General features: G+C 54.9%; 8 protein-coding genes across 8 annotated transcripts in view; 4 read left to right on the top strand and 4 right to left on the bottom strand.

Moving 5' to 3' along the window:
• Positions 1-3: 3 nt before the first annotated feature.
• L226DRAFT_555963 (uncharacterized protein) lies at positions 4-2,491 on the bottom strand. Its single transcript, XM_067683093.1, has 2 exons — positions 2,434-2,491; positions 4-2,382 (listed from the first exon to the last, which is right to left on the bottom strand). The coding sequence occupies exon 2, from the start codon at positions 2,361-2,363 to the stop codon at positions 87-89; it is 2,277 nt and encodes a 758-aa protein (XP_067542509.1). The 5' UTR covers positions 2,364-2,382; positions 2,434-2,491; the 3' UTR covers positions 4-86.
• Positions 2,492-2,613: 122 nt separating this feature from the next.
• On the top strand, positions 2,614-4,278 carry L226DRAFT_528154 (uncharacterized protein). The gene is made up of 5 exons (XM_067679279.1): positions 2,614-3,067; positions 3,113-3,241; positions 3,310-3,471; positions 3,523-3,693; positions 3,746-4,278. The coding sequence occupies exons 1-5, from the start codon at positions 2,627-2,629 to the stop codon at positions 4,091-4,093; spliced, it is 1,251 nt and encodes a 416-aa protein (XP_067542510.1). The 5' UTR covers positions 2,614-2,626; the 3' UTR covers positions 4,094-4,278.
• Positions 4,279-4,393: 115 nt separating this feature from the next.
• Positions 4,394-6,621, top strand: L226DRAFT_555965 (cyclophilin-like protein). Its single transcript, XM_067683094.1, has 9 exons — positions 4,394-4,585; positions 4,642-4,788; positions 4,843-5,067; positions 5,117-5,283; positions 5,338-5,435; positions 5,491-5,631; positions 5,685-5,774; positions 5,826-6,142; positions 6,209-6,621. The coding sequence occupies exons 1-9, from the start codon at positions 4,491-4,493 to the stop codon at positions 6,513-6,515; spliced, it is 1,587 nt and encodes a 528-aa protein (XP_067542511.1). The 5' UTR covers positions 4,394-4,490; the 3' UTR covers positions 6,516-6,621.
• On the bottom strand, positions 6,503-7,626 carry L226DRAFT_475424 (uncharacterized protein). The gene is made up of 7 exons (XM_067676666.1): positions 7,494-7,626; positions 7,400-7,442; positions 7,183-7,335; positions 6,966-7,118; positions 6,824-6,910; positions 6,702-6,771; positions 6,503-6,639 (listed from the first exon to the last, which is right to left on the bottom strand). Exons 1-7 carry the CDS (start codon positions 7,547-7,549, stop codon positions 6,590-6,592), a joined length of 612 nt encoding a protein of 203 aa, XP_067542512.1. The 5' UTR covers positions 7,550-7,626; the 3' UTR covers positions 6,503-6,589.
• A 175-nt stretch (positions 7,627-7,801) lies between these two features.
• Positions 7,802-10,992, bottom strand: L226DRAFT_475426 (uncharacterized protein). Its single transcript, XM_067676667.1, has 16 exons — positions 10,888-10,992; positions 10,789-10,818; positions 10,723-10,727; positions 10,531-10,643; positions 10,406-10,477; positions 10,007-10,349; positions 9,781-9,956; positions 9,611-9,730; positions 9,510-9,559; positions 9,293-9,458; positions 9,131-9,240; positions 8,720-9,078; positions 8,504-8,660; positions 8,343-8,452; positions 8,252-8,292; positions 7,802-8,190 (listed from the first exon to the last, which is right to left on the bottom strand). Exons 1-16 carry the CDS (start codon positions 10,975-10,977, stop codon positions 8,006-8,008), a joined length of 2,127 nt encoding a protein of 708 aa, XP_067542513.1. The 5' UTR covers positions 10,978-10,992; the 3' UTR covers positions 7,802-8,005.
• Positions 10,993-11,678: 686 nt separating this feature from the next.
• Positions 11,679-14,559, top strand: L226DRAFT_549055 (gamma-glutamyltranspeptidase). The gene is made up of 14 exons (XM_067682645.1): positions 11,679-12,017; positions 12,075-12,141; positions 12,196-12,356; positions 12,418-12,517; positions 12,576-12,903; positions 12,957-13,099; positions 13,156-13,234; positions 13,290-13,352; positions 13,407-13,497; positions 13,560-13,574; positions 13,630-13,712; positions 13,792-13,887; positions 13,963-14,158; positions 14,236-14,559. The coding sequence occupies exons 1-14, from the start codon at positions 11,858-11,860 to the stop codon at positions 14,388-14,390; spliced, it is 1,737 nt and encodes a 578-aa protein (XP_067542514.1). The 5' UTR covers positions 11,679-11,857; the 3' UTR covers positions 14,391-14,559.
• On the bottom strand, positions 14,350-16,365 carry L226DRAFT_555968 (protein serine/threonine phosphatase 2C). Its single transcript, XM_067683095.1, has 8 exons — positions 16,176-16,365; positions 16,049-16,121; positions 15,606-15,984; positions 15,412-15,545; positions 15,212-15,355; positions 15,126-15,155; positions 14,995-15,065; positions 14,350-14,938 (listed from the first exon to the last, which is right to left on the bottom strand). The coding sequence occupies exons 1-8, from the start codon at positions 16,282-16,284 to the stop codon at positions 14,655-14,657; spliced, it is 1,224 nt and encodes a 407-aa protein (XP_067542515.1). The 5' UTR covers positions 16,285-16,365; the 3' UTR covers positions 14,350-14,654.
• Positions 16,366-17,270: 905 nt separating this feature from the next.
• L226DRAFT_549057 (phosphoglycerate mutase-like protein) overlaps positions 17,271-18,844 on the top strand; it is a gene marked incomplete at its 5' end in the record, with an annotated part of 4,865 nt that continues 3,291 nt past the window's right edge. The window contains 2 exons of the mRNA XM_067682646.1: positions 17,271-17,472; positions 17,535-17,946. Of these exons, the coding sequence (XP_067542516.1) occupies positions 17,271-17,472; positions 17,535-17,946 (614 nt within the window). The remainder of the gene's footprint in view (positions 17,473-17,534; positions 17,947-18,844) is intronic.

An 18,844-nucleotide genomic window follows, 5' to 3' on the forward strand; every position in this document is an offset into this window, starting at 1 on the left:
CTTCCTCGGCGAGAAACGCCTCTGAGCCAGAGGCCGTCCGTTCCGGCACATATTACGCCGAGGAACGTGCGGCAGATGCGATGATATCAGAGGTGCGAACCCCGGTTCCTCTGGCTATTACTACTAGATAGTCTAATGATGGTGTGTGCTAGGACCCTCAGCGATTGCGGCATGCTGTCCTTCTTCAACCGACGCATGTCATTCACCACCTCCGCCGCCAGCGGGATCTCCCTCCTGTCCGCCAACCCCCGCAGCAGGATGTACCACGTATCGTTCCCAATGTGCACCCGCTCCGTTTGCATATCCCTGTAGTACGCCATAGCACTCTCCACTCCCTCTCGCCCCGGGTACCCAAGGGAGGCCTTGATCATGACGTTGTACGTACTCCGAAGGGGCCGAATACCACGATTCCGCATCGTTTCCCATATTCGTCTGCTCCAGTCCGCGGCTACAGACGCCTCCAACCATTCGCCACGATTGATGCCAGTGAGTACAGAGGTGTAGGTGACCTCGTTCGGCTCGACATTCGGATATTCGTTGCGCTCCATCTTCGTCAGCAACTCCATCGCAGCCTTGAAGCTCTCCGGTGTCCGTTCCCGAAGCAGGTGGTCGATCACCGCGGTCAGTGACGTCGTGTCTGGGCTCACGCCGCTCCTGTTCATGAAGTTGATCATCATCTTGTCCGCGTCCGGGCGCACTTTGAGCATGGCCGACAGAATCGTGGAGAACGTATAGATGTCCCCTCGGAGGTTCCGGGGCTCGAGCTTCCGAAGGATTTGTGCCATAGCCTTCAAGTCGTCCTTGCGCGCGTGGTACCGAAGGAAGGTGTTGTAAGTGATGATGTCGGGATTGGGACCGTGAGTCTCCATCTTCTTCAGCAATGCATATGCCGCCTCGTCGCGCGACGCGAACAAGAGGTCATAGATGATGGTGTTATAGACAGCAAGGATGGCGTCGGTATGGGCGGAGTCACCGGGCTTCACGAACTGCTTCTCGAATGCAGCGAAATGTTTCTCGGCCTCCTGATACATGCCAGCCTGGTAAAGTGCGTGGATGAGGGCGCGGAAAGACAATGCGTCGGGCTTGACACCCTGGTTGGCCATCAGGTCCCAAGTACTGAGCACGGAATCAACCTCCCGGTTCCGCGCGTACCCGTCAAGCAGCGCGTTCCATGTGACTAGCTGAGGGACCACACCGAGCCGCAGCATGTCATCCCAAAGCCGCGCCGCAAGGTCTGTTCGACGGAGGGATAGGAAGCTCTTGAGAAACGACGGCCAGAAGTAGTGAGGGAGACGTATGATGCGCGTCCCAGACAGCTCCGTGTCCTCCACCGCAAGCCACGGATCGGGGTCCTGCGTGCCCGCGATGGTATGAGAGTAGAGTCTCTCGAGCGCCATGGCGGCATTGTCTCTTGTTAGGTTCACCAAGTGCTTCAATAACGCCTCGGGCCGGCTCAGTAGCGATGCGGTTTCGAGACGGCGGACATACTCTTCAAGCTTGGGTTGAAGGTTCGGAGGCAAGAGACGGAGGAAGTCTTCAAGCGTAGATGGGGCGATCCGCGTACCCACGCGCAAATACATGGTCAGCGCGTCATTGAACGCGTCCATTTGTGCATAGGCAGTGATAGCGCACAACAGGATCTCGTCACGGATTGGGGAGGGGGTGGAGGGAGAGGAAGGGGACGAATCTTGAGAGGAGTGGGACGGCTCGGCCTCGGTTTCAAGCAGAACGGCCTTGTCCCGGAGAGCTGAGAGGTATCTCTCGTACAACTCCAACACTTCGTGAGGCTTCTTCGCCCAGACTGCACGGCTCATGAGTGCCCGTAGCCCATCCGACGACCCTCCGGCCGCGATGAATAACGCCATCTCCGTCAGCACCTCATTCTCCTCCTTCTCAAAGAGTGTGGAGCGAGGAGTTTTGATACAGTGGTTGACAACACCTTTCGAGAGGATGCCGTATTGTAGAGGTCCGAAGAATGCGAGGAGATTCCGTGCCTTTACTTGAGCCCACACCTCGCAAAGTTTCGTGACGTCGCGCGCGATGAAGGCAGCGCGTAGCTCGTGAATGGCTTTGTTGTATGCTTCGACTTGAGCATTCGTAAGAGCGTCAAGGGGTTGCGACTCGAAGACGCGGTGTTGTTTGTCAAGATGGGCTAAGACCGCACCGGGAGTGAGGGTAGAAGTCGAGGCTCGAGCTGTCGCATAAGAAGAGAGCAGCGCAGCTCTCAAAGATGCACGAGACAAAGGAGCTTTAGCATGACGAGTAGTGGCCTGACATAGCGTGCGGCGAAGAAGGGGACTGGGAACTAGGAAATCGAGCGTAATGGCCGGTGGGATCCCATGGCTTGCTGTCCGAAGGAGCATGCGCGGATGCGAGGTAGAACTGAAGACAAGTCAATTACAGCAAAGGCGTTTTATGCAGAACAGAGTATACCAGCTGCACCTGTCCTGGGTCCGTGTGTGCTTTAAACCCGAGAACGGGTTGAAAGAGTTGTGTCTAACATTGAGGACCGGAAGCGACGACCCCTGTAGGGTTTTGACGCCCTAGAAGCGCGGGGGCCTGAAGAACACCTGCATTATCATACTCCTGAATGGACACCCGCACACTCTGTGTACTAACCACCATCATGTGTGACCTTACGGAAAGCTCCTCAGAGTCGACGCCGAAAGACGGCCTTACTCCGAGCTCTTCCTTCGAGGCGAAGGTCAACAGCCTGCTCAACTCTGGAATGACTACGGAGTCTTTGCGCAAGAAGGCTGAGGAGTACCTAGCTATTCTGAACGACCCTGCCTTTGAAGCGGACAATATACCTTTATGGGTGGAACGAATCTCACGCAGGGGGCAGGAAGGCCTCACCATCACGAAGGTCTTCCACGCCATGTACACTGGGGCCACTCAAGTCGGCTTCCCCGCAGGCTCAAGATACGCGTACGCAGCGACTTGCACCTGTGGAGGACTCGCACAGACAGAAGCCACACTGGAGGAACGCAAGACACGTCTTGTTAAGGAGTTGGTTAATCTGGCGGAGACATGGATCGCTTTCTTCCTATGGCCCTGTCAGTGCATTTGTTCCAACACCGCATCACTTCCCCTCATCATATTGCGACCGTACCTAGTTCGCTGGAGTTCCATGGCTGCACTGGAGGTGCCCACACCCTCCCTATCTGCGACGCCAACGTACGATGACACTGGCAGCGAACTCGAGGAAGGCCCTCAAACTCGTCCGTCGTGGAGAGACGATGTGAGTAAAACCACCTTGATTCATCATTGCTTGAACACCCTCATACCTTTGTTGTACTATCATATCAGGTTTTGAAGCGAAGTAACTTTCGTTGCTTCATGACTGGCTACGTCGACCTGGCAATGGAGGGGTGGGAAGATAGCGGTGCAACAGCCCGTGAGCTGAATGCAGCCCACATCGTCAAGTTTGCATCGACGAATTTCCAAGCTGTCAAGAGCTCTGCATCTGAGGTCAGTTGGTGCCACTCATTTGTTTGGACTCATGTGATTGACATTCCATAGATACATTCAATCACTATGACGCTTGACATCCTCAAGCACTACGTTGGTCTCGACTCGCAGGCGATCGAGAACCTGAAGGACTTTCTCAGCAGTCCAAGGAACGCCCTCTTACTGGAGAGTGGGATACATAACATGTTTGACCGGTTCATGTGGTGCTTAATCTCCACTGATGTTTGTTCATATGGCATTCGTTCATTGTCCCTGCATGCTGACTTGCCTTTAGGTACCTGGACAGTACAAAGTCAAGCTATTCGTCCAGCCGTCTACGATGTTCAACGTTCCTCTTCCGGATGTGGTCACATTTGAAGACCACAGCAACAGTGGAATCCCGCTCCCCAGTCCTCTGCTGCTACGATGGCATGCTGCGCTTGCCCATGTGTTCCACCTTAGTGGTGCTGCACGACTGTTCGACGACCTCAGAGATCTCCCTGGCGGTTCTGGTCCCGCTGTTCCCAGCAAGTCCGGCGAGGATTTCATGGAGAACGTCATCAAGTACGATGGTACTGCCATTAGTAAGCATGCGGAACTGGTCGGAGCCGTGCAGGCGATGGTCTTGTCCCAAGACCATTGACAGTCCATGTCCACGGCGAGGCGGCAGGCACACAGGACTTGGAGAGGGAGGGGCCATCCTTACTAGTAGCAATATGACGAATGTGTAATTAAATCATGCCAGGTGTTCAAGCTGTCTGCACACCACAGCCTTTGCTCGCATGTGTCGAGGTGTAATGGACCATCAATTTACGATGTCTTGCGCTCCTGATCATGCCGTTACAGTCTATCCAGTATAATATTCAAACTGGAGTGCCCACATCCGAGACGCGCCCAACAGTGCCCAACCTGGGCTGGCGCCTAGGGACATTTCTGCGACGTCTGTGCACGGAGTTATCCAACCAACTCTTGTCGTCGACCATCGTGCTAGCCTCCTTCCAAAGCCTTGCTTTCGCCTACACGCTCTCTGATTCGTCAACATGGGACACGGGAACTCGAACAAGCTCTATGTCACACACGCCGAGCACTCCGGCATGTTTGGGCAGCACACTGCATCCTCAGCAGGTGCCAAGGCGTACGTACCAGTTCCTACTCGACTCTTATATATTTCCTGACCGCTTATGTGAGTAGCAAACAAGAAGCACCACACCCGGGCGCACGAACTCCCTTCGACTGCTGCGCCCTGACCTTCCAGCCGTTCACCCATCCAGTCTGCGCCCGGAATGCTGATGGTACTGGGAACGTCTTTGACTTAGTCAGTATCATACCATGGCTCAAGTGCGTACAACTGACATCTCATCTTTGTCTTGCAAGCTGACGGCGAGAGTGTAGGCAGCACAACAACCTCAATCCCGTAACGCAAGAACCCTTACAACCCTCTGACCTCATCACCCTCCACTACTCGCGCAAACCCTCGGGAGAAATACACGACCCCATCTCGTTCAAGCCATTCAGCGAGCACTCCCATATTGTTGCAATCGCCACGACAGGCAATGTCTTCCTGGCTGAAAGTATTAAGGGTGGCCGCGACCTGGTTGCGGACGTGAAGTTCAAGAAGTGCGTGATTTCCGAATGTGTGCCCGGGGTTGTGCTGATTCGTATCCAGGGAGGATGTCATCACTCTGCAGAACCCTCATGGGATGCCAACGGCATCTATACCCGCCAAGATAGCAGCGACCGAGAAAGCTGAGAAGGTCGATGCGAAGTCAAAAGCTGTCGTAACTAAACCAGCTGCTGCCGGGGCTGTTGCGGAAGCAAAAGCAGCCGTCCCATGTGAGTGTCCTCTCAACGAAATAGATGTTCCTCTGACTCTCGACGCTTGTGCAGGGAACGCATCTCCATACTCAACCGGCCTTCCTGGAGCTTCGCTTACTTCGACTTCTGTTGACCCGCAGACACAGAGTTCTCAGCTTCTTTGGGATGAGGTATGTTCAATGTTGAAAGCCTATGGCCTCCGTACACGTTCTGACATATACACAGGAAGAGCTTATGTTCGACGAGTTCGCAAACCCTCCGAAAGGCAAGGGTAAGGAGAAGGACGTCGGCAAGCGTCGTGCGTATGTTCGAGTAGTCACGAGCCTGGGCGGCGGTGCTCTCAACCTCGAATTATTCTGCGAGAAGGTGCGTTTAGCCAAGCTTCAGTCTTGCCCAAGCGGAACTCACAGATATTCCAGGCTCCGAAAACATGTTATAACTTCCTCCAACTGGCGAAGGCCGGAAAGTACAACAACAACCTCTTCCACCGATTAATCCCAGGTTTCATGGTTGGTGGACGCTTCCATGTCACTGTATGATATGACTTATCCCCACGATAGATCCAAACAGGAGACCCTACAGGAACGGGTTCAGGGGGGGAATCATTTTGGGGCACGCCGTTCCGCGACGAATATGACTTGCGAAACGCGGCCAAGCATGACAGTCGAGGCGTTGTGGCAATGGCGAACAAGGGACCGAGAACGAACGGCTCACAATTTTACATTACCTTCCGGGAGACACCACATCTCGACAAGAAGCACACCGTCTTCGGCAAGCTTGTCGGAGGCGAGGATGTGTTGGACGCGCTTGAAGCACTGCCCGTCAAGCCCGGCACTGAGCGACCAGCAAAGCAAGTCAGGATCACGGAGGTCGTCATGTAAGCTCTCAATTCCATACCATGCGTGTATCCGAACGCTGCGCTAAACATTGCCTCATATGCTAGCTACCAAGATCCGTTTGAGGAGTACAAACAACGCGAGGAGAGGAAACGAGCGCGTAAAGCAGAGGTTCAAGTTACCCGGACCAAGGAGGCCGAGGAAAAGGCGAAGGACGACGTCAACTGGTTCGGGGTGAAAGTTGGCTCCGAGAAGTCAGGGCCTGGAGCCGTCGGGGGCGGCATCGGAAAGTATCTGAACCTCAATTCCAAGCGACCTTTGGACACTGTCGCAAGTCCCAGTCCAGTCCCGGCGGCACCGGAGGAGCCCAAGAAGAAGCGGCGGATCGGGTTTGGGGACTTCGAGGGATGGTAGACGTGCTCCGCCTCTGGTATATTCCGGGTTGTATTAGTATTGTACACGATATGCTATGGTACGTGGGAGATGGATCATGCTGCGACGGGAACCCGTTCCCGCTCTTCGGGCTGAGCTTCTGGCTCTGCCCCACATAGCATGGTGAGTGAGCACGGCGCGCTGTATGCAATGCGTCGATGGACGCACCTTTGGAAACGGGCACTTCCTGTGGCACAGATGGCAATGTGACTGGACGTTCCGTATCCTGCACTCCAAGCTTCAAGACGGCCGGTCAGCATGGATACGAAGCGGAACAAAATCGGACGCACTGTCTCCAGCTGCAATTCGCGCAATTCGGCCTGGACCGCCTCCTCGTCCTCGAGCGTAAGGGCATTTGCGAGCATCTCATCGACTTCCTACAGCAGATCAGTGAGTCTACAGCGCAGAGCATGATTTTCCAGAGCCACGTACTCGTTGATATTCCCTTGCCTCCTGGGTCTCCTCCAATATGCGTTCCACGTTCTCGACATTCAGCTCCTTGTGGATTTCCTTCAAGACTTCATTGCCTTGCTGCAAGCCATGAAGCACCGAGACCTCGACGAGGGAGAATTCGATAGTAGAGACCTGAGAGGGGGGTGCAGGATGTGGGCATGAGGGTGAGTAGGTACGGAATTGGCTGCACACGCACCAGCTTCTCCAAGTTCTCCAGCTGAGCATCCGTCTTCGCGAGAAGACCCTCCTGGTACTTCCGTTTTCTCAGCGCGACGAGTGCACGGTCCTTGTTGCCCGCAGCCAGCTGTTGCTTGGCAATCTCATGCTCGCGGTCCAGGACGACTTGGATCTTCCCCCAAATCGTCAGCCACGACAGTCCGGGGTCTGGGAGAGCTCGGTACTCAGCATCTCACCTTCTTCTGGTACTGCCTAACCTTGTCGCGCTGTAGTTTCAAACTGTGAACGATTCATCCCAGACCGTCCGGAGCGGCGTTCGGAGTCACTGACTCTAGTATAGCGCGGTCTTGCTTGGTAACCTTCGGAACAGATTGATTGCCCCCCATAAATGATTTGCCTAGGTTCAGAAGGCGTCTGCAGGGATGGTGCGAGATGTAGGGGGCACTACGGGAACGAGTCTTGGAGGTCGTGTTACAAGCCACAGAGTACACTCGGTAGAGAGGCTAAAGTCGCCGGCCCGGGGATCCCGGACGGCGTTGGCAATGGCAATGATTATGGGAAGAACTGCCAATAAATGTGGTCTCCGTCCGATAACGCTGAGTCCCTCAGTCAGCGCAGCTTCTACCCACACAAGTACAGGCATTCCTTAAGAGCTGATAAAATTGTAGTTTGTACACCAGGACTAAACTACTGTACACGAGCGAGCTACGAGTACAGGAGTCCCCCCAGGAAGCAAGCAAGGAAGCGATAGATTGAGAGTCGTGCACATCCCCCAGTCGCATCTAACACAGCAGCAACGAATCATAGTAGGTTTTCAAGTCCACTTTTAGGTCAGCTCAGACTTAGACCATAACGGAATGATTAGGCTCCATCTCCAGGCCGAAGTCCAGTTGTGGTTCCTCCACAATGGTAGAAGGTCCCTCTGGGCTCCGCGACTGTCGACTTGGGAGGATCGCAGGTCTAACTTGCAGGAACTCCTTCCCGCACATCTGAGAGAGGTAGTCGTTCAGCATCTTGCCGTATTGCTCTGTTAAGCGCTAGTGTCAGTACGTGTTGCGTCGGTCTCACTAATAGGAGCTGGATCTTACGGGCATGGGGGAAGTTCTCGCCGATATCGGCGATCACACCCCTGCGAGAGGGTCAGCATGGCTGAGAGTGATCGCTCAACACAAAGCGTACCTGATGAAGTCGACTTCGGTCCTGAGCACGTTGATGTGCTCCTCGCTCTTCGCGTCAAGCGCTGCCCGCAAGAAGCGGATCAAGACACGACATGCGACAAACCAGCACACCTATAGACACGTTGAGCGTATTTTCAACAGGAAACTATGCATTGGAATCACCATGGGAAACACTCCCAGCGTCGCCAAGTTGTGGCTTGTGGAGTATGCTGAGTGGAGCAGGTTAAGGATAGCGCGAGCAGCGGCGAGAATTTTGCAGGACGATACGCAAGCCGGTTGTCCGACAAGGGCATGGCCTTCGTGCAGCATGATGGTCGCACTGCGCATATATGAGTACTAGAATGATTGCATGTCAAATTAGTGGGAAGAGTCGCTCACAAATGCGCGCTGGACAACGCGGTCAGCAGAGAACCGTCAATTGTCCCACGTGCTACGGGATCCCTCAAATGCGACGGGAACGATTCACGGTAGGTGATGATGAGATTGTCGAGCTCTTTGAATGCGCGCGTAGTCGTAACGTCGGCTCGGGGATGACCAGGGAGGCCGTCGGGGTCCGGCTGGTAGTCCGGATCACCACGATGCCGCTTGGACTTGTAACGGCAGTTGAAGAACTTGACTTTGGAGAGGAGCATGGTCGCTTTGACGTGAAGGATGAAGGAATCAACTTGATCTTCCGGTTGTACCTCAATGACATGATGCTCGTGCGACCACTGACGATCGCGTGGAGGGACCAGGATCTACCCACTCCTCTTCAGTACATTATGGTCTGCACTCGCCGGGAACACTCACCCCTTTGTCGAACTGGTCACCGCGTACAGGCAGCATCTGGCTGACATCCTCATCGTCTAGGAACGTCGCGAAGCTGTTGATTGCTGTGAAATGGCGCTCCGTCATGTATGCTAGAATAGTGATTAGCGGGAAAGGAGTATGATCTGGAGCCACGCCACTCACCTATCCAGAAGGTATTGCGACGCATCTCGTCTTCCATGACGTTAGTCGCCGGTGGTATAATGGATGAGCGTGCCATGCTAGACGTCGTAATGCTGTCAAACGGCGGACACACGTTCAACCCACACGGAACGGCATGGCGGAGGGAGACTGCGAACGAGACGCATGCCTTGAGAGAGATCAGCACACTGACGACGGCATAGGCGTCTTATGCACTTACCTCAGACCACCGTGCGTTGTACCAGTACCATAGAGCGATGATGACGTGGGCTGGAAGACAGTCAGAGACTTGAGTACGTCAAGGAGGCAGTAACCAGTTACCTTGGAGAGACTCAAAGAGGTTAGCGGTGGCTCGAAGAGATGCAGACAATGCATTTTTGGCAGCTCGGATTTGCATCTCTGCGAATGTATCACTCAAGCCGTCGACGATAGAGTTCCCATCTGTGCAAGCGTTAAGTCTATTGTCGCGAAGTGTGAGAAGAGTTACAAACCAGATGGCGTATGGGTGGTTGTCGCTGTGTACATGCTCCCTACAGCGCACATCGCGTGCAAGACAGCAGACGACGGGAACTTGGGATGAGTCGGTGGTAGATTCAGGGATGCTATGAACGTCGGAGCATGGAACATGCGATTAGCTAGGGGAGTGAAGTTGAAGTATGCTTCGACCCTGTCAAAATGTTCAGGAGAGATCCGCATTGGTTGCCACGAAGGACTCACAAATGGCGCAGTGTAGAAATATTTGGCAAGTATTGCGGCCAACCCGGATTCACCACATTCATACCGCTGAAGTTGTCATCCGCCACGTAGCCTGACGGAGTAGGGGTGCCCATGAAGGCAGCGATGCCCGCGAGGTCGTCCAAGGGTGTAGAGGACAGAGTACTCAAAGGATCCATCGCCATGGAATCGTCATTGCCAATGAGATCGAAAGAGTCGCTCTGCAAGCCGAAGAACAGCGCAGTGGACTCAAGGGAGCTATCTGTAGATCTGGTTCGAGTCGGACGAGCTGACACATCGGTGCTCAATGTCTGGTCTTTCTCCTTCAGGAGAGTTTCCAATTCCGCTGATAGAGAGAGAGTTTTTAGGACGGCGCCATAGGATAGTCACCGGTATGCTCACATATCCTGTTCTCAAGTCGTTCGAATCTATTTTTGGGCTCTTGTGTATCAACAGCACCAGTGGGCTCGGACACTGTAACCACAGGTTATTAGCGCTAGCTCAAGTCACCGGAAGACCATTCTTGCCTTCATCGAATGTGCACTCTGGGTGAAGAGGGTGCTCCTTTCCAGACGGCGCATGGGCAACAGCGTACGCATGTGACCGAGTGCAAGTCGAGCAGTATGGCCTCTTCGCATCACTGCAGAGAAGAAGCGCCGGTACATTCAGCTAGGCTCGGGCATCGGGCATGCCTCGGGGATGGTTGGTGAGACCCTTACCATTTCTTTAGCGGATGCCACGTCAGTGAAATGATGATATGGGTCGAAGAGGGCAGTGAGACTCACCAGCTTGCGTCTTCGGCACTGGTGACACGCCTGAAGGTGGTGCGCGGTCAGGCCTGATGTGTCTGGGGCAGGGAGGGGCATATGCCGAGAACTAGTTACCTGATTTCTGCGCAGTACCTGCGCGTTCTGAAAAGGCGCGCCGGCCGACCGTGTTACGGGGGACGACGTTGTGGAGGATGTCTTCGGCATAGTGATGGTCTTGGTCCAAGGAAGAGTTGGAGGAGGCGTCCACAGCCACGAACGGCCCCTAGTAAGGATAGGATGACAAACGCGCAATACCACCCAGAAACGCTTGCAGACTTCTATAGACGCTACTTATGTGTCTGCTAGTGCGATACGCGTACGTATATCAGTGATCATTGCGGTCGCCCGGGAATGATGGAGCGCTGGTTGAAACAGGAGATCTCAGCAGGTCCTTGGCGGTCTCTCCCCGGCAAGCTGAAGGAAAGCCACCGATGTTCACAACCGCTTAATTCACCTCAGCACTGCTTCGGGATCCGGTATCTTGAATTAGAGTCCCATTGCATCATTATACTTGCGCTACCGGCTTCACAAATTGAAGGTACCTGAGCCGGCGTCGGCGACTTACACAACGGCGGGGCAGGCAGCCTACAAGACGTAGCAAGCCAGCACCGTGAGTCGGGCCACAGTACTGCACGAGGTCCTGCATGCTGAACAGAGTCGAGACAGTGGAAGATCTAGAGACGACGTAGGTACTCGAGGATGAAGGCCGAGATATATGGCGTCTATATTGTGGGTGGTGGCACGGGGAGGCGGGCCGACCCCGGAGGCCCGCACTCGGGACGGAGGTCCGCCGATCCAACGGCAAGCCTCACGCTGCTGGTATCGCGCAAGGATTCGTTTATCCAACTTATCCTCGACGTCGGCATCCCGTTTACACGGATATGTGTCGCGTCCCCGCCGTTCTCACGACACCAGTATATAGCCCCGTGGACGTAGAGCTCGAGCTCTTTCCTCCTTAACCCGCCGTCGACTGCGTGCACCGTTGCTCCTGGAGACTCTGGGCCGGAAGGATCACATTCAAGAGGTGACGTCGTCGATATCAAACATGAAGATCGATTGGAACAAGGTCGTGCAGCCGGAGATCGTCTTCCAGCGGTTCCCAAGCCGCAGATCAGTGGTTTACGGGTCCAAGGGCATGGTCGCCGCATCGCAACCATTAGCTGTAGAAGCCGGCCTGGAGATCCTCAGGAAGGGGGGTAATGCAGGTGATTGAGCTTCTAGCCTTAATCGACGGTAACCACAGACTGATGATATCACTTCAGCTGATGCCGCTGTTGCTACTTCCGCCGCGCTGAACGTCACCGAACCCAGCTGCTGTGGCATCGGAGGGTAAGTGTTCCCTTGCTCGAGGAAGACAGCGCATTCACCTCCTTCTGCATTCAGAGACGCCTTTTGCCTGTTTTACGATGCAAAGGCGAAGACTGTCAAGGCACTGAACGGTTCAGGACGTTCACCAGCGAAGCTCACCATCGACCATGCACGCAGTCAGGGTGTCACGGGCAACAGCATTCCTGGTACCAATCTTAACTCCGTTACCGTTCCTGGTGGGTAACTTCATCATGCGGACCTTGGGGGCCATGTTTGTTGACCTGCATCATCGCTCAGGATGCGCGGCTGCGTGGGTCGACACTGTCGAGCAACTGGGCAGTGGCAAGCTGTCCGTCGCGGATGTCCTCGAGCCTGCTATCAGACTCGCAGAGGGCGGGTACGTTTCTCAGCCCTCCCGTGCCATCGGCATCACCCCTAACTTAATTGGCTTACAGGTTCCCGGTCACGGAAATCAACAGCTTCCAATACCAGCGCTCAGAGCCCTTGCTTAAGAATGCATCCCCTAACGGCGATGAGATGCTACTCGACGGCAAGGCGCCGCTACCGGGACAGTTCATGAAGTTGACCAACTTGGCCAAGACCTTTCGCGAGGTTGCGGAGAAGGGCAAGGACGGGTTCTACAAGGGCCGCGTCGCAGAAGCCATCGTCGAGCTCATCAAGAGCAAAGGCGGTGTGATGGAGCTCGAAGACCTTGCGTCGCATAAGACGGACTTCGTCGAGCCCATCAGCTACACATTCAACGAGAAGGTCACCGTCTACGAGGTGAGTTGGCTGGGAGTTGCTATAGGTGACATCGGGACTGAACAGGAATCCAGTGTCCACCCAACGGCCAAGGCCTCACTGCACTGCTTGCGCTTGGTATTCTGGACAACGTCGAGGCGCAAGGGAAGATCAGCTCCCTGCTTGAATTGGAACACAACTCAGCCGAGTACTTGCACATACTCGTCGAGGCCATGAGGTATGCATACATTTGACCCGTGAAAGCTGTGAAGTTCACCGTTTGGGTCGTTCCAGGCTTGCCTTCGCAGACAGCCAATACTTCGTGACCGACCCGGCCTTCAGCAACATACCCGTCAAGGAGCTACTCAGCAAGGTCCGTCACTGTTTCTCCATCCTATCTCCCCTGCATATCGTTGATATTGTCACAGGAGTACCTCTCATCGAGAGCAGCTCTCATCGATACTACCAAGTCCAACCCGAAGGTCGTCCATGTAAGTGTCAAGACATGACGCAATTATCAAGTACTCTGAACTTGTTCTGTATAGGGAAACCCCGTGCACTCCTCCGACACCGTCTATTTCACGGTAGCAGATCAGTACGGCAATGCGTGCAGCTACATCCAAAGCAACTACGCCGGTACGTGCCCTTCCAGTTCCTACTCCCTCATCACCGCTCTAACCACGCATTCCGGCATACAGGGTTTGGCACGGCCGGTATGGGAAGCTCCTCTCGAACCTACATAGATATGTCCTAACTCGTACCACACAGCGGTACCGAAGGGCTGCGGCTTCACCCTCCAGAACCGCGGGTCGAACTTCAACCTCACCCCCGGACACCCGAACGTTCTCCAGGTACGATGAAACCGAGAATGGTGTCTGCCCCAGAAACAAGCCACACAGCACTCTATTAACGCGGCTCGGATCTTCACAGGGCGGAAAGCGGCCATACCACACTATCATCCCAGCGATGGCACTTCGTGGGGACGAGCTATTCCTGAGCTATGGTGTCATGGGCGGTTTCATGCAGGTGCGTTCACTCTGGATTGCCCTTCCCCCTTCTCCGCGCTGGGGAGGTGCTGACAAGTGCATGACAAATCTACAGCCTCAGGGACACGTCCAGGTCCTGCTGAACATCCTACGCGGGTTCGGCGTGCAAGCCGCGCTCGACGCACCGCGCTTTTGCATCTCCGCGGGCAGCCCGGATACGGAGAGCAGCCAGAGCGGACAGTCGGGTGATATCAACAGTGAGGTGTACTTTGAGGAGGGCATCGCGGACGAGGTCATCGAGAAGCTGCGCGGTACGTCTCTTTCCCAAAATTTCTCTTCTCTCAGGCCTGGTTGGCGACGGTTGTACTCATTGTGGACGCTACGGCAGAAATGGGCCATGATGCGCGCCGCGCTGCGGGGCTGAAGAGGAGCATGTTCGGACGCGGGCAGGTCATTCAGAAGCTGAACGACAAGTCCGGAACAACCATCTGGGCCGCCGGATCCGACCCACGTGCGGACGGCCATGCTGCCGCACAAATCTAACATTGACAGGCCACGGCGACGTATACCAGTGAGAGGTACAGTAATCCGCAGCAGAAATAACCTGGATATCCACAACAACAATGGGCCCGTGCAGGAGGGTGTGTAACTTGGTAGCTATGTACTATGTATGCGTGTACTACATTATACAGTGATTAGACGGATAACATATGCGTCTGCCAATGCAGCCCCGCGCACGTTATGCCACAGACCACGGTGAGGGTAGGGTATCATCTACGATCGGCGAAGAACGGTAAAAAGCGAGGTCTACATCCACCTCCCGCGATGTCGTTCGCTGCCCTGCATGCCCTTCAGCCTGTACTCGCGCAGCTCCTTTGTCCGGTCGGGCCCGGAGACCTTGCCCCAGCCGGCGAGGGGAACGATGACGGCCGTCATGTTGTCCTCACTGCCCATCTCTTCTGCGAAGGTGAGGATGCGGTCTGCGGCGACCTTTGGTGTTATCGCTCCTCGTGCGAGGTCCGATATTTCTTCGTCGGAGACGACTGAGGACACGCCGTCCGATATGAGCGTTAGGTGGGAGTATTTCGGGCCTGTGGGGAAGTTCGTCAGCAAACAGTGTGGAATCGCGCTCTAGCGTGCCACTGACCTTCGAGAAGCATATGTCGGACCTGGGGCTCTGGAGTGACGCCAAACGGTTTGAACTTTAGGTCACCGAGACTGTGTAAGGCATGATAGATTAGCGACCGTGCACTGGAAAAATTACGCGATTCTACATACCAGCGGGTATTCGCAAGAGCACCCATCCAACTTTCAACGACAGTTTCGTGAGCTACGCTGTCAAGACGCGAAGCGAGTTCTCTCACCGGACTTCACCAAACGAATCTGTTGTCAGTCCACCCATCATACGGCGCAGCCGTACGGACTCCACACGCGCTTCCGCGTGGTGGTTCTCGGTCAATGGAGTGACCCTGCCCGCGTCTGTGGAAGTGAGGATAACGCGGGTGTCCCTGATGCAGAGTCTCAGTAACTTCGGCCACAGGTCCGAGGCCGGATGAATGCTCACCCCACATGCGCAACTGTGAGAGCAAGTTGTGCTGCCTGGAAGAAGCCCATGTTGTCCAGAGACTTGAGCAGCACGACTGATGATGTTGCACCGCATTCTCTGGCTTCCTTCTCCTCGGAGAGGATCTTGTCGACCTAGAAGCGCGAGCGTCGGGACACACGGGGGATCTGCGGGCATGATGGATTCTCACTGACCTCGAAGAATGCAAGTGTAGCGCGAGCTTCAAGATCCATCTCTTGTTGGAACGTCGGCGCGCTCGGTTCAATCCATGGAGCGATTGCCCCGCCGTCGAAGCGCCTGAAGTACCCGCCGAGCTCCTTCGCCCAGGCATACACCTCAGGTACTTGAGACTTGTGTACGTTCTCGAATAGTCCATGCAGTTCTTGGCGGAGGAACTGTGAGACTGTCGATCCTCCGTGGCCGTCGTATATGCCGACGAAGAGCACTTGACGCGCTATTGCTGGTGGAAGGTGTGAGGGATCCCAGTCGAGGTTGTGCGCTTTCTTCAGGGTGAGCCTAATCTCCTCGGGCTCCAATGATAGCGCAGAGTAGGCATAGAAGTCTTCTTGGGATCTGTGGAAAACGCGAGGACTCACACGTTACACCGCAGTCCACACAGCGTAAACGGACTCTATACCTGCGTTCACCTCGCGAATTTGCGGCTCCAATGAAGTTGGGGTTGTTCAGGAGGAATCGGCCCATGCCGCCTGCTGTAAATGAGATCTTGGCATGGCGTCACCGCAGAAGACTCGCGACTGATATACCTGAGTTGCATATGCGAACGTAGTCATGATAACGAGCGGAACGGTGTGGCTGGAGACGCGGGAGCGACCGGAGAAGCGAAGGCGACCTGGACGAAAGAAATAACGCCATGCATACAGGCAATGGCTGTCGAAGGGTACATCGAGCACAAAAGCGGAGAGACAGACCGGGAGACGAGCAAGCTTGAAACTCCAAGCCAACGCCCCGATCGCTGTCACTCCAGGAATTCGTACGGCCGCTTGCAACCCCTAACCTCAGCTCACACGGCTACTTCCGGCCCGGCAAGCGCGCGCTGCTCGCGACTCCCAAACGACCAGCCGTAAGTCACGGATGCTTCCATACAGTTATATGCATATACTGACTCTTGTATCTCGGGCGCACCAGTACTATACAGCGGACGATCGTGGTCCTCAGAAGGCGGAGCGCCGATAATCCCATCGTGAACGGCAAGATTGATAGAAGCGAGCCCACCTACATATGATGCATCTTTTTCGAGCCGTCGGCGCGGCAGAAGTCACTGATGCATACGACATGCACGTACTTAAGTCGGGCGACCCTTCATGCAATCGTGCGTCTATCGACCATGTCTTCGCCGCAGGGTCCTCTGGGAATTCGATACTACATAGGTGAGTTCAAACAGATACCCTGCAGTGAGACACGCCAGCACCAAGTATGTCTCCAATGGGTGCTACAGCACACACGGCTGGGGACTTGCCGTTCAATACCGTTACTCAGACTGTCGACGTCGTGGTGAACGCTGGTCAGTGCATATGCATCAGAATGTCTCCACGTCCACCTGATCGCCTCAGAAGGTCAGATATTCCCCATAATGCTTCCTCAACCCTGGACGATGTTGCGCCCGTGACCCTCCAGGAAGAGATCTGCTCATCAATAGTATGCGAGCACATGTCTCACACCGTCTCATCCTCTCATCACGATCTCCGCTTCCACCGTGTTGCATACATCCGAGAAGACATCATCGGCGGGCGCTCTAGCGATTCATATAAAGAGGACATCATGTCCCTTCGCGTCTTCTGTGGACCTCCTGGGCCTCGCAGACTTGTTGCTAGCCGAGCGAGACAACCGTTCTTCTCGGGATGGCCTTCTCCGCTCGTCTTCTCCTTGCCCTTTGCGCAGCTTCTCTGGCCCTGGCCAAACCGACCAGCACCGTACACAGCGCGTCTTCTTACGCTGGCTCCACCGTCACTGCCGTCTTCCCGCCCCCTGACGCGACGGACACGTCCATCGACACCTACTTCCCCGGTCCGGAGGAAGTTGGACACGCGGGACCCACCCCAAGTACGTTGGTCCTTCCTTCCGTTGTACATATCGCTGACGGATGTTTCTCTTCTGTCGCATAGCCGGTGATGAGCCTTTCGTGCTCGAGACGGCACCCGTTGCTCCTCAGAAGGCCGATGTCTATCCGCTCGTGAACCCCGCAGATACAGAGGGGTCCTCGAAGAAGTCGTCGACCTTTAACTTGATGCAGTACTGGGGAAATCTCTCTCCGTGGTGGTCGGTCGGCGACTTCTTCGGCCTCAAGGACGCGTCTCCCGTCGTCCCCTGGGGCTGTGAGCTGACCCAAGTACACCTCCTGCATCGTCATGGGGCACGCTACCCGCAGGTGGGGTCGAGGCATGCCGCTTTCGCTGCCAAGGTCCACGCTGCTGCGAACTCGACTGGTTTCAGCGCGTCTGGCCCACTCGAGTTCCTGAATACTTGGACTTACAAATTGGGTGGGGAGTTGCTCACACCGTTCGGACGCGAACAACTGTGAGCGCCCGTCTGCTCTCGGTCGTGTGAGATACAGTGCTTTACAAAACTGTTTCCAGAAATTGTGCTCTGGCGCTATTTCAATAATATCTCCGTGATGCATAACCCTATTAACATGATTCAATTTGCGTTCGATTGCAGTGTTTCTTGGCTTTCCAACGATATATAATATGTGCGATTTTAATGATTTCGGACCGAGATAATATTCAATCTTTGACCACACCTCCTGGAAACAGTTCTGTAATGGGCACTGATCCTATGTCAAAGTCGGGCTGTTTCGAACTTTTTAGGCAATTAGGTCACATGGTATTGTGTGAATATATTACATAATGTTGAACAGTGCTATGCCAGCTCACCAGCATGCTCAGATACCTCACATTCATACCACTACCATGCCCCCGCCGCTTCCATCTGCCACTGTTGAAACCATCATCTCTCTTGCCCAACAAGGCCTCTCTACCTCTGCCATCAGGTCCCGAACTGGTGTCAGCAGGGGTCAGATCAGCAAAATCCGCTCCGCTCACTGTCCTGAGGTCCCCAAGTCCAAGGGTGGCTGTCCATTACTCCTCTCCCCCACTGCCATCCGCCGTGCTACCCACCTCATCAAGACTGGCCAGGCCAATACAGCCACAGAAGTCCACCAAGCCCTCAGGGATACCTTCCTTGGGGATGTCTCTGTCCAAACCATTCATCGGGCGCTGAAGCAGGCAGGCATGGGGGCTGTTACCAAGAAGAAACGGCCCTGCCTCACCTCAGCACATAAGACAAAGCGGTACGAGTTCGCTCTCTCGAGGAAGTATTGGACGGTGGAGGACTGGAAGAGGGTGATCTGGTCAGATGAGACCAAGATCAACAGGGTGGGGTCAGATGGGAGGAAGTGGGTGTGGAAGAAGCATGG

The sequence above is a fragment of the Lentinus tigrinus genome (assembly GCF_003813185.1).
Source record: "Lentinus tigrinus ALCF2SS1-7 unplaced genomic scaffold L226scaffold_1, whole genome shotgun sequence".
NCBI classification, from domain to species: domain Eukaryota; kingdom Fungi; phylum Basidiomycota; class Agaricomycetes; order Polyporales; family Polyporaceae; genus Lentinus; species Lentinus tigrinus.

Bases quoted from the DNA above. Each gene is read 5' to 3' on its own strand.
- L226DRAFT_549055 (XM_067682645.1), top strand. From the start codon at position 11,858: ATGAAGATCGATTGGAACAAGGTCGTGCAGCCGGAGATCGTCTTCCAG. The intron at 12,018-12,074 runs GTGATTGAGCTT...ATATCACTTCAG, and splicing joins CAGGAAGGGGGGTAATGCAG to CTGATGCCGCTGTTGCTACT. The intron at 13,353-13,406 runs GTAAGTGTCAAG...TGTTCTGTATAG, and splicing joins CCAACCCGAAGGTCGTCCAT to GGAAACCCCGTGCACTCCTC.
- L226DRAFT_555963 (XM_067683093.1), bottom strand. From the start codon at position 2,363: ATGCTCCTTCGGACAGCAAGCCATGGGATCCCACCGGCCATTACGCTC.
- L226DRAFT_555968 (XM_067683095.1), bottom strand. From the start codon at position 16,284: ATGGCGTTATTTCTTTCGTCCAGGTCGCCTTCGCTTCTCCGGTCGCTC. The intron at 15,546-15,605 runs GTCAGTGAGAAT...TCGCGCTTCTAG, and splicing joins CTACACTTGCATTCTTCGAG to GTCGACAAGATCCTCTCCGA. The intron at 15,356-15,411 runs GTGAGCATTCAT...ACTCTGCATCAG, and splicing joins CTCACAGTTGCGCATGTGGG to GGACACCCGCGTTATCCTCA.
- L226DRAFT_475426 (XM_067676667.1), bottom strand. From the start codon at position 10,977: ATGCCGAAGACATCCTCCACAACGTCGTCCCCCGTAACACGGTCGGCC. The intron at 10,478-10,530 runs GCAAGAATGGTC...CTGTGGTTACAG, and splicing joins AGAGTGCACATTCGATGAAG to TGTCCGAGCCCACTGGTGCT. The intron at 8,453-8,503 runs GTGATTCCAATG...ACGTGTCTATAG, and splicing joins CGCTGGGAGTGTTTCCCATG to GTGTGCTGGTTTGTCGCATG.
- L226DRAFT_475424 (XM_067676666.1), bottom strand. From the start codon at position 7,549: ATGGGGGGCAATCAATCTGTTCCGAAGGTTACCAAGCAAGACCGCGCT. The intron at 6,772-6,823 runs GTGCGTCCGATT...GCCGTCTTGAAG, and splicing joins GCGAATTGCAGCTGGAGACA to CTTGGAGTGCAGGATACGGA. The intron at 6,640-6,701 runs GTGCGTCCATCG...TATGTGGGGCAG, and splicing joins GGAAGTGCCCGTTTCCAAAG to AGCCAGAAGCTCAGCCCGAA.
- L226DRAFT_528154 (XM_067679279.1), top strand. From the start codon at position 2,627: ATGTGTGACCTTACGGAAAGCTCCTCAGAGTCGACGCCGAAAGACGGC. The intron at 3,068-3,112 runs TGTTCCAACACC...TTGCGACCGTAC, and splicing joins TATGGCCCTGTCAGTGCATT to CTAGTTCGCTGGAGTTCCAT. The intron at 3,472-3,522 runs GTCAGTTGGTGC...GACATTCCATAG, and splicing joins TCAAGAGCTCTGCATCTGAG to ATACATTCAATCACTATGAC.
- L226DRAFT_555965 (XM_067683094.1), top strand. From the start codon at position 4,491: ATGGGACACGGGAACTCGAACAAGCTCTATGTCACACACGCCGAGCAC. The intron at 5,068-5,116 runs GTGCGTGATTTC...ATTCGTATCCAG, and splicing joins GCGGACGTGAAGTTCAAGAA to GGAGGATGTCATCACTCTGC. The intron at 5,284-5,337 runs GTGAGTGTCCTC...ACGCTTGTGCAG, and splicing joins AGCAAAAGCAGCCGTCCCAT to GGAACGCATCTCCATACTCA.